Source organism: Crocuta crocuta, unplaced genomic scaffold (genome assembly GCF_008692635.1).
Source record: "Crocuta crocuta isolate KB4526 unplaced genomic scaffold, BGI_CrCroc_1.0 scaffold323, whole genome shotgun sequence".
Lineage (NCBI taxonomy): Eukaryota > Metazoa > Chordata > Mammalia > Carnivora > Hyaenidae > Crocuta > Crocuta crocuta.
In genome coordinates this window covers 2,806,101-2,817,619 of record NW_027536465.1, presented here as the reverse complement: position 1 = coordinate 2,817,619, position 11,519 = coordinate 2,806,101, and the positions used below count along the sequence as shown (strand labels likewise).

The following is an 11,519-nucleotide window of genomic DNA, read 5'->3' as shown; positions in this document are numbered from 1 at the left end:
GACGCGTACCTGGGCCGCCACCGCGCCATCGCGCTCAGCCTGCTGCTCTACCTGTGCGCCTCCGGCCTGCTGCTCGCCACCGCCTTCCTCGACGGCCGCCGCTCCTTCTGCGGGGAGGTGCCCCAGTCTTCCCTGGCGCCCGCCTGCCCGTCGCCCGACTGCCCGCGCGCCCCGCCCGCCCAGTACTGCGCGCCCACGCTCTACTCGGGGCTGCTGCTGCTCGCCCTGGCCGCCAGCTCCATCCGGAGCAACCTCACCTCCTTCGGGGCCGACCAGGTGAGTGGCAGGCGGGCCGCCCCGCGCGGAGGCCCAGGGAACGCACAGGGCCAGTGGCGTTCGTGGGGGCTGAGACGCAGAGCCAGGAGCGACCTCGGACAAACCACTTCCCCTCTGCGCGCCCAGTTTCCTTATTCGAAAGAAGAGGGGGAGCTAACTCGAACAGTCACGATGGCCACGATGGTAATGACCGTAGTGGGTAGTTGGTTTTCTTTGACTGTGAGCCACCTTCAATGTTTCAACTAGTTTAATTCTCTTAACTACCCAGGAGGTAGGTGGTATTATTGTGCCCATTCTACAGATAAGGACACTGAGGTTTCCGGATATTAATCAACCTGCCCTAGTTCACATAGAGAGCAGGTCAAGGAGTGGGGAGCTGGACTTCAGGCCCCACCATGAACCCCATATTTCTTTAAGTTTATTTATTTATTTTGAGAGAGAGACAGCGAGAGTGGGTGAGAGAGAGACAGAAAGGGTCCCAAGCAGGCTCCTTGCTGTCAGCGCAGCCTACGACGTTATGGGGCTTGAACCTACAAAGCTGGGAGATCATGACCTGTATGGAAACCAAGTGTTGAAGGCCTAACAAGCTGAGCCACCCAGGCGCTCCCATGAACCCCACCTTCATGTGTTACAGAGATCCGGGGGCTAGGGAAGGAGAAAGCCTCTTCCTAACCAGCAGGACAGAGGCTGGTTCAAGCCGACTTGTTTGGATCCCAACTCTGCTGCTTACCAGCCAGGAGCACTTGGGCAAATATCTTAACTTCTGAGCATTTCTCTGTATGCTTTTGGACAGAGCATGGCACGTAGGAGAAAGTCAGTAAATATTTACTAAACAAATGAGTAAATGCCTCAGACATGACTATGTTTTGATAGCTTTCCTTAGTAGGATATTAGACAATAATTTTAAGTAACCTGTAATATGATTAAAACAAGCATCTATGGTGTAAGTGAACAAAATCGAGGCAGAACTGCATACAGAATATGATTATAGCCATATGAAAAGACTGGGAGTCAGCTAAAAACGGAAACAGGAAAAAAATTGTAGCAGTAGTGGGATCAGGCCACTGGACTAGTCGTACTTTTCCCTCATTGTCTCTGGTTTCCAAATGTTCTTTCATTGTATGTATTCACCATCATCAAGAGGGCATTTTAAAAAGAATCATTGCATCCAACTAGCATCCACAATTCAACATCCAATGGTTTCCGGTGTTCTTGCCAAGGACTTCCTTATCCAGCCTGTTTGGATTCTTTGGTGATGGGGGACTCAGTGGCCCCAGGGCAACCTGTCCATTCTCTGGAATCTGTTGACCTTCCTTCAGGCTAGGAGACCCCCAACATCTACCAATAGGAATCCCTCTTCTTCCCTTCTTTGTACTCTTTCATTGACATCCACTTTACTGCCAGGTGCCCTTAACCTGTGCCCTTGACCTCATTGACCTCCAGAAAGCCTCCACCATCCAGTGTCCCCCGTCTCTCCCTCCACCTGGTGGCAGAACTCCAGTGGCATCAACAGTGATAACTGCTCTCGAGCATTCTCCTGTTTACTGAGCTTGGACTGTGGGCGGGCTGAGGCCAGGCTGGAAGGCTGCCCTACAGGGTCTGAACCTGACTTAGGATAGCTTGGAAACACTGAAATGATTTCAGGCAGGGGTGGACATCACTGGATGTGAGTTCTTTAAAAACATCTCTGGCTGCAGTGGAGAGTGGATGGGGGTGACGGGTAGGTACATCAGAGCAGCGAGGGGCTGCTGCAGAATTTGGGGGGGTCAGTCAGCTGAAGGATGCGTGGGTGGGAAGAGTCCGCACCATCTGGCACATGGCCATAGCCAGGGGCTGCAGCTTTAACACACTTGCTGATTTCAGAAAGGGCCATCCATCATTCTTGACAAAGTGCTCATTTTGGGAGAGCTCATTTATATCCTGAATGGGCTGCCTGCTCTTCCCCTTAGAGCTGCAATTGTCGTGTTCATTTACTTCCAATTAATAAATGGAAGTGGCTGCACATAATGAGACTTATTTAATTTCCTGCTTGAGAATCTACAGCAAAAACTCTCACGGAGTGAACACGCCCTTCCTTCTCGGTTGCCGAGAGGACCCCCTCAGAACCTCCGAGGGAATGCCGCCGTATGGACTTTCATTTCATTTTTGAAAAAGGAACAAAATACGCACTTTTCCACCACTGCAGTTACAGAAAGTAAAGCTTGACAAAAGAGGAGAGCTTTTTTCTTTTTTTCGATTTTGAGATGTGGCGGTATGTTGAAAGGGTGATGGGTGTAATGTGCACAGAATCACCTAGAGAACTGATCTCTAGTCCTCACTGCCTTTTAGAAATGCACTGCCTTTTAGAAATAAAATTACCTTCCCACCACTCCCCTCCCTTCCCCTCCCCTCCGCTTCCCCAGAGCTACTGAGTTGGAACTGGGACCCGGTCTGAGGTGGGGGCGGCCAGTGCAGCTGACTCGAGCCAGCAGACTGGAAAGGGGCCTGGGGCCTGACGGTTGCAGATTGATCCAAATCCTGGGTAAAGANTTTTTTTTTTTTTTTTTTTTTGTCTCACCAGGCCAGAATCCTCTCCTGGGGCTCTGTCTGAGCCCACCTCTGTTTTCCCTGATATGCCAACCTTATTCCACTGCCTGTGTGTATCGAGGGAGCAAGTCGAGGGGGAAGGGATGGGCCACGATAGAAAACCCTGCATCTGCAAATTGCAGAGGAGACTCTCAATTAGACTCTTAAGTGTTCTTGCAGTAATGCGCGTCCATCATATTTAATAATGTGGAACAGACCCGATTTTTATTGGCTTTCTTCTGATTATAAAGGTGGTGCATATGAAGGTTGTTCAGTCAGCGACAAAGGGATACATCGGCCGGAAAGGAAGAAAATGCACTGGACATCTGTTGTGTGCCCTCCTTGGTGAAAATTAAAAAGCGCTGTGTGCCATGGGCCTGAAAAAACAGCTGTGCCAAAATGTCCTAGTCTTAACAAGTGACTCCCCAGGGAAAAGTTTATTCATTCAATGAACAAATATTTATTGAGTGTCTATTTAGTGATCAGGGACTAGGGAAGTGCTGGAATGTTTGCCCTCTGACCCAGGCAGTGCCTCTGTGGGAAAGGGGGCGCGGGTACATGGTGGCGGGGTGCCCGCGGACCTCCTGGGCCCTTACTCTCACCCCTGCCCAGCAGGTGATGGATCTTGGCCGCCAGGCCAGCCGCCGCTTCTTCAACTGGCTCTACTGGAGCATCAACGCGGGTGCTGTGCTGTCGCTGCTGGTGGTGGCCTTTATCCAGCAGAACATCAACTTCCCGCTGGGCTATGGCATCACCGTGGGCTGCGTGGGCCTGGCCTTCTTCATCTTCCTCTTTGCCACCCCCATCTTCGTCACCAAGCCCCCCATGGGCAGCCAAGTGTCCTCTATGCTTAAACTTGCTTTACAAAACTGCTGTCCCCGGCTGCGGCACCGACACTTTGCCAGGTAAGGAGAGGGCTCTTGGTGAAGGGGGCCGCGGAGCCTGGGCAAGCGCCGTGCTTCTCCTGGGCAGGCACAATCCACTTGGAAGAACCTTCCGGTCCAGCTCCCGAGGTAGCCCTTTACGACAACCTGCTCTCCAGGGGCCAGCGCTGCCCACTGTGACGGAGGATGGCGACGAAGGTCAAGGTGGTGGTGGTGGTCCTGGCGATGGACTAACGGTAGAAAGTATGAGGATGTTAATGATCTTGACGGTGATGGTGGCCATGAAGGTAGAGATGGAGGGATTTGTTAGCAGCCGTAGTGAAGGTAAAGCCATGGTGACTGACTATGGCAGGTGATGACGGAGATACGGTACCAGCAAAGCCTGTTGGGATACGATAGAAATAATCCACCACCACCTTGACATTAAGTACAAGAAAGTCTAAGAAGTCAGCCAAGCTTGCCCCTCCTCCGTTAGCCGGCCCCCCAGGGAGGATGGTTCCTGATCTTGCGAATGCACAACGCTTTCCTTTTGCTCCCTCCCTCCTGAGTTCATTGACTCCTTATGCTAAGCAAACTTGGAGGCCTTGGAGCCCATTACAGATGCTGTCGGGAGGATCGAGACGGGAAAGGTGCAGAACGTGTTCTTCCAAGCTAGCGCATTGTCGTGGGGTTTTGTTTTAATGATCTGCTGCACCCCAGCAAACCACCCCGGAACTCAGTGGGTTAAGCAACCACCTTTCATTACCTGACACAATTCTGTGGGTGACTGGGTGGAGCCGGGCAGTTCTTCTGCTACTTGTGATGTCACCGGAGGGGCCGCAGTCATCTGGGGAACCCGAAGGGGTCAGAACATCTGGGACAGCTCACTTATGTGAGCATTCCATGCTGGCCGTCAACAAGGGCGCCTCGGTTCCCCTTCATGTGGCCTCACGCCTGTGGCTAGAACTTGCCACAGCAAGGCTTCCGGGTTACCAGAGCAGGGAGCTTTCCAAGAGAGAACGTTCCAAAGGGAAGGAAGCAGAAGCATCGCTTCTGCTCATTCCATTGGTCAGCACGGCCACAAGGCTGGCCCAGATTCAAGGGCAGGGGAACTAAACACCCATCGGTGGTAGAGCGGCATCACATACTAGGCAGGGAAGAGAAAAGCTGATGGTGGCCCTTCTTTGGGAATGACCACACTGGTGTTATCCCTTTTGGCCTCTCAAAGGATGAGGCAAGGTGCGCCTGGGCGGCTCAGTCAGTTAAGCGTCCAACTTCAGCTCAGATCACGATCTCATGGTTTGTGGGTTCGAGCCCTGTGTCCGGCTCTGTGCTGACAGCTCGGAGGCTGAACTTGCTTTGGCTTCTGTGTCTCCCGCTCTCTTTGACCCTCCCCTCACCTCAAAAATAAATAAACATTAAATTTTTTTTTTAATTTTCAAAGGATGAGGCAAGGCGCTTGACCAAGAAGGGATTAGAAACCTGTGAGGACAGGGGCGACTGGGTGGCTTAGTCCGTTAAGCATCCGACTTTCGCTTAGGTCATGATCTCGCGGTTCGCGGGTTCGAGCCCCGCGTCGGGCTCTGTGCTGACTGCCAGCTCAGAGCCTGGAGCCTGTTTCAGTCTGTGACTCCCTCTCTCTCTGACCCTCCCCTGCTCATGCTGTCTCTCTCTCTCTCCTAGAAATAAAAAAAAAAAAAAAAAGAAAGAAACCTGTGAGGACAAAGGGGAAAGGGCAAAGGTCGTATCAGTGGTTGATCTATCCGGTTTCCTGATCACTTTCCTTGTTCCCCCACCTCTCTGCCCCTTCCCTCCTCATCACGTGGGGAGAGGGCTGTAATGTCATCTGTTGAGGAGGGTGGACTTGGAGACAGCAAGCAGGGGCTTTTGGCGGGGGAGGGGGATTATATCAAACCTGGGCCAGCCTCTCTGAGTCAGGCTTGGACTGGGACTCCCCTGCTTCCCACTGGAAAGTGATGCTGTGAGCCAAAAATCCCCCAAGACTCCGCTCACCACAGTCTCTGGTCTACTTTCCTCAGGACCACGGGACCATGGAGCCACAGCTCCGGTGGGATGGGTCTTGATAAGCCACTTGTGCAGGAAAGGAGGTAACAGCGAGGACAGTGACTGGTAGTGTAATGAACACTCCGCAGGAGGCTGGCTTTGGGGGCGCTCACCTCCCTAACGACGATGAGGATGAGGATGGAGAAGGTGGCGCTCATGGTGGAGGGAAGAGACGGGTGATTTTGGAGGTGATGGCTCTGGTCACTGGTGATAGGGGGGCATGATTAGATTAGGGGATCATGGCGGCCGTGGTGGTGGTGGTGATTTTCCCCGCTGCTCCCATGGCCCCACAGAGACCCTCAAGGCACGGAAACACTGCTTGCGCGGAGGTCTCCCCAGCCTGGCCCTTCCCCGCAAGATGACATCGCCAACTTCCAGGTTCTGGTGAAGATCTTGCCCGTCATGGTGACCCTGGTGCCCTACTGGATGGTGTACTTCCAGGTGAGCATCTTGGCCTTTGGTCCTGGGGGACACTGGCTCCCCAACCCCCCCGACTGGGCTCAGCTCTCACTGAAAAAGCCCAGAGCATGTGGAAAGGGGGTCAGGGGTTCACAGAGTGAACTGGAGCTACCTGAGGGCTGGCACAAAGCCATCCTGATAATTTTTTAAAATGTTTATTTATTTTTGAGAGAAAGAGGGGGGTGCAGAGAGAGAGGGGGACAGAGGATTTGTCAGCACACAGCCTGATGTGGAGCTTGAACACACAAACCATGAGATCATGACCTGGGCCAAAGTCAGACGCTCAGCTGACTGATCCACCCAGGCGCCCCTCGACCATTCCACTCCAGCACGAGGAACACTGGAGACAGGTCAGAGGCCCCCGGACTTGACTGTCACCCCACCTGTCTGGGCCTCCTGTGTATAACAGGTGGCTTTGAGGCTCTAACAGCTTTACAGCATCCAGGTTCTCGGCCACCTCCACTGAGGCCCAGAGAAGGTGTGCCGGGTGCCCAATGCCTCACAGCCAGTTAGGGGCAAGCGTTGAATACTTGGCAGTGGTCATTCCCCGCCCTAGCTGTGTCTCAGCCACCCCTGTCCCACCCCAGACGACCGAAAGAGAATTGCTGGGGGAAGTCTCTAGAATTAGAAACTTCTTGGGTGACACTGGTGCTCAGCCAGGTTGGAGAGCTACTCCTTCCCACCATTTCCGTTTTTTTCTTTTTTTTTTATGTTTATTTTTGAGACAGAGAGAAACAGAGCATGAGTGAGGGAGAGGCAGAGAAAGAGGGAGACACAGAATCCGAAGCAGGCTCTAGGCTCTGAGCTGTCAGCACAGAGCCCAACACGGGGCTCGAACCCACAAACCGTGAGATCATGACCTGAGCCGAAGTCGGACACTTAACCGACTGAGCCACCCAGGCTCCCCATTCTTCCCACCATTTCCTGAGGGGAAGGTTAGCGGGTTAGCAGTGTGTGTGTGTGTGTGTGTGTGTGTGTGTGTGTGTGTGTGTGTGGTGTACAGGGTGGGCAGCAGCCTCCCACAGCCTCTAACCTCCAGACTACAAGGTCATTGCCTTCCATACCCCCTTCATAGGAAGGTTGTTGCTCATTACAGAAGATGGGGGCTATGCAGGACCAGCCTGCTACTTGGAGGTGGCACAGAGAAGGTGTCCGTGAGGGGACAGGACATGGGGTGCAGGTGCCCGTGGCTGATTGTCAGTCATACTGGTTGTCAGAATATTGACATCCTTATGTACCACTTGGTAAATAGCTGCTGTCCTGAGCAACCCAAGTGCCCTCCCCGGCCCCAGACCCTCCTGTGGGATTCTCCCGGACCTCCCCACCCCCGTGTTATATAACAGCCAAAGGAGTGATATCTGAGGCTATCAGTGGGCACTGGGCCCCCAAGAGCGTGCTCCTGCACCTGTGTCCAGAGCCAGTCAGGTGGGTTGGTGCCTAGATGGTGCCTGTGCTGTGTCAGCCTGTGGGACTCAGCCTGGCCGCGGTGTCAAATGAGAGCTCCCCGTGGGGACAGCCATGTCATTATCTTCCCTATGTCAACAACCATTTATCCACACCTGCTCTGCGCCAGGCCCTGGAGACACAAATGTGAGCCGGCCCAGCTGTGCCCAGGCTCTGGGACAGGGCTGCGCAGGCAAGCTCACAGGTCGGGGAGCAGAGCACAGGAAGGCAGGAGGCTCCCAGAGGAAGGAGGGCAGGGAGGTCGGCCCCCCCTGAGGCTGGGGGAGGGGACCGCTCCGAGCTACTTCCACGGAGGGCCTGTCTGGGGAGCTGGGACTCTCCTGGGGCTGGAGGTGAGGGTCTGTTCCAGGCACGCCTCCATCTCTCTTGACAGATGCAGTCCACCTATGTCCTGCAAGGTCTTCACCTCCACATCCCGACCATTTTCCCCGCCTACCCGGCCAACAGCTCTGTGGCTCTGAGAGCCCAGGGCAGCGGCTACAAGGTAAGAGACAAGGTGGGTGCTCAGCCCCCACTTCTGGCCGCCCTGGGTGCCTCCTCCTACAAAAAGAGAAGGAAATGAAGCTGCTTCCACACCCAGGGGGCAGGGGGTCCTCAGGGAAAGGGAAAAGCACCTGGAAGGTGGGTAAAGCTGTGTCCCAGCCTAGGCACCCTGCCAAGATGCTCAACTGCTCAGAAGAATTCAGGCCAGCTTTGCTCCCGCCCACAGCTGCTCTGAAGGGCGCACTTGGGACCCTTGGGTCTCTCCTGAGTCCCCTCACTCCCACTCCCTGGGACCCCCGGCTGCCCAGATGTCTGCCTTTCGCCGGGACTTTCCAAACCAGTCCCCTGGCATCTCAAAGACTCATACAATCAAAGGCCCTCAGAGCTGGCAGTTAAATGACATTGGCCGCTCTACCTTTGTTCCCTACCCAGGCAAGACATCACTGATGAATCTTGACATGTTTGATGCTGGGCCCAAGTATGTTCCAGGCAGCCACTCCCCATTGGCGGAGGTCAGAGGAACCTATCTTCCATCCCTGATCTACCCCCATCATCGATGTCCACAGCTGAGCAATGTGCATTCCAGAGAGGGAAAGGGGCCGGCCGCGGCTCAGCCAGGGTGGGTCCGGAGGCCAGCTCTCCCAACTCCAGCCCAGAGCCCCTTCTGCTCTGCTAGCCTGCCTTGCTTGGCTCCCTCTTGCCCAGACCCCGGAAGCCTGGCTCCTCCTGGCCAACGTCGTGGTGGTGCTGATCCTGGTGCCTGTGAAGGATCATTTGCTGGACCCTTTGCTGCTGCGTTGCAAGCTGTTGCCCTCAGCCCTGCAGAAGATGGCGCTGGGGATGTTCTTTGGTTTTGCCTCCGTGGTTGTGGCCGGTGAGTGGAGGGACAAGGTGGAGGGTGCTTGGCTCCATTTCGGGCTGATGCTAGTGCTGTGGGCCAGGGGGCCAAGAAGACCTTCCTGCCGTGGGTGCCATCTTGGCTTCCCAGAGGGTCTGAGCTGAAGGGGACTGTCCTCCTCCAGTCCAAGCTTCCCCTCGTCTTGACAAATGAAGAAACTCAGGCCAAGAGAGGGAACAAGATGTCCCCCAGTGGGATGTAAGCTTCCTAAAGGCAAGGTTCTTCCTTTCTTTTTCATTTAATGCACACAGGCGCCCAATACTTGGGTTCAATGAATGTTTCAGACGCGTAGCCACTTAAAAAGAACTTATCATTGATTCTCTTCCTTCCTCTGGTTCTAAAGGATTTGCAGCCATTTATAAAATGGTAAAGAAGTTTCTGTAAGCTTCTGGTAAAGAAGCTTTTCATGCTATTGCACAAACCTTAGTCCTTTTCACTTAGTAACTTGATGATTCTGAAGTTACTTAGCGTCTGCGAGCCCCACCTCTACAATGGGGATAGTAATTCATTCATCCCTGGTGTAGGATAGGGGCTCTGCCCTCATGGAATGTAGTCTAGCAGGAGTGTTCTGAGGATTAAAAAAAGGTAACGTCTGTAAAACACCCAGTACTATGCCTGGATCACAGGGGTAGGAGCCAGGGGGGATTAAAGCTCAATAGATAGTATTGTGTTACAAGGATGAAAACCAAACCAAGTTCTTTGTCAGTTACGCGCTTTAATGCGCTCTGTCCTGTTCCATCCTCATAGCAACCCTGGGATTTTTATTCTTACTCCTTGCATCTGAGTGAGCACTGGGTCTCAGAGAGCTTAACTGATTTGCCCAAGGTCACACAGCGTGGCAGGGCCAGGATTAGAACCTGAGTCACTTAACACCACATCCGGTATTCATTTCACTATAGTGCAGTTGTCTCCTAAACAATGGGGAAGGAGAGAAATCGAAGCTTGAACACCAGGTTAGAAAACCCTTCTGCAACACTTGATGCAGTGGTAGACAAGTCACGTGATCGCATGCGAATGGCGCCAGTGGCAAAATCAGACACACCGGGGCTCAAATCCACCCCAGCTACTCATAAGCCATGTGACTCTGGGCTGGTTGCTTAACCTAATTTTTTTTTAATTTGCAAGGCTGCATATTAGATGCCTAGCACGTAACAGGCTCTCAATGCAAGTCATTCCTGTGAATGACTGCAAAACCTCATCCCGAGCTTCCTAGCTGCCAAAGCAAAAATCAAAGGGTTGAAACTCAAATCTGGGACCTCCACCCTGCCTCCAGGCCAGTATTCTCTTCTTTACCTGCTGCTCAGTTCACCTAGTGAACACCTACTGTATGCCATGCTCTGCCATGGGCTAAGCTGCACACAGTGGGCCTGGCTACAGTCCCTCCCCCCTCCCCCCCTCCAGGAGGCCTAGAGATGGAGCGTTTACAGTACATCCATCGCAACGAGACGGTGTCCCAGAAGATCGGGAAGAATGTGTACTATGCAGCACCTCTGTCCATCTGGTGGCAGGCCCCTCAGTACCTGCTTATCGGGATCAGTGAGATTTTTGCCAGTATCCCAGGTACCCGGGACCCTTCCCCCTGCAGTGGCACCAGGTGATGGGCTCTGCCTGGTGCTGCCTCAAGCAAAGTCAGCGGCCTCGCAGGCACAGCTTCTCAAGTGCATGTGGGTGGAGGAAGGCCGGGTTCTCTAAGTAGGGCTGCCCTCACCCAGTGGAGACTTGCTAGCCCTTGGTTTGTGCCAGGCAGTGTGATGGGCACTGCGGATTTGGAGAGGATTAAGACACTCCCATGAGGACTTCCCACATAGTCCCTGGCACCACGTTCCTCATCCCCACATGTCTGTGCAAGTGCTGTTCCCTCTGCTTCAGATTCACAGCGAAGGACTATTTTCCCCCTTCACTTCTGAGCCTAAATGCCAGGTTCTCCATAAGGCCCTTTCCGAGGCCCCTTTTGTTCCCATCTATCACAGATGGGATAACATAAGGCAGAGGGAGTCCTTTCCTCCTTTTGTTCCCATCTATCACAGCACATGGGTCGCTGTGTTGTAATAAGGCAGTCCAGATTTGTACCCCCGGCCGGGCTGTGAGCCAGAGCTGTAGGGTGGGGGTGGACTCTTCACTCAGCCAGCGGGCAGCTTCCTCAGCTGCAGGCCAGGGCTGGGCCCGGGTGGGACTCACTCAGAATTGGAGGGGGATCCCCCAGACAGTAAAACCCAGTGGGGGACTGTGGAAGGGACTCTGGGATGTTGGGAAAGCCCAAGGACGAGGTGGGAAGGAAGCAGGTGGGCAGCGGGGGCAGAACTCAGCAGGTAGCAGGAAAGGTGTCACAGGCAATGGGAACAGCATAGGCAAAGAGCTGAGCTTTTCGTGGGGAGTGTCTGGAAGACTGGAGAGGTGCAGGGCCAAACCCGGATGTTGAAGTTTCTCCTGGGGGCCATAGTCACACC

General features: G+C 53.8%; 1 protein-coding gene across 1 annotated transcript in view; it reads left to right on the top strand.

The window, feature by feature from the left end:
- Positions 1-11,519, top strand: part of SLC15A3 (solute carrier family 15 member 3) — a gene marked incomplete at its 5' end in the record, with an annotated part of 13,127 nt that continues 1,608 nt past the window's right edge. Inside the window, 7 exons of the mRNA XM_077748824.1 lie at positions 1-459; positions 3,457-3,746; positions 5,744-5,812; positions 6,062-6,209; positions 8,065-8,175; positions 8,880-9,048; positions 10,474-10,632. Of these exons, the coding sequence (XP_077604950.1) occupies positions 1-459; positions 3,457-3,746; positions 5,744-5,812; positions 6,062-6,209; positions 8,065-8,175; positions 8,880-9,048; positions 10,474-10,632 (1,405 nt within the window). The remainder of the gene's footprint in view (positions 460-3,456; positions 3,747-5,743; positions 5,813-6,061; positions 6,210-8,064; positions 8,176-8,879; positions 9,049-10,473; positions 10,633-11,519) is intronic.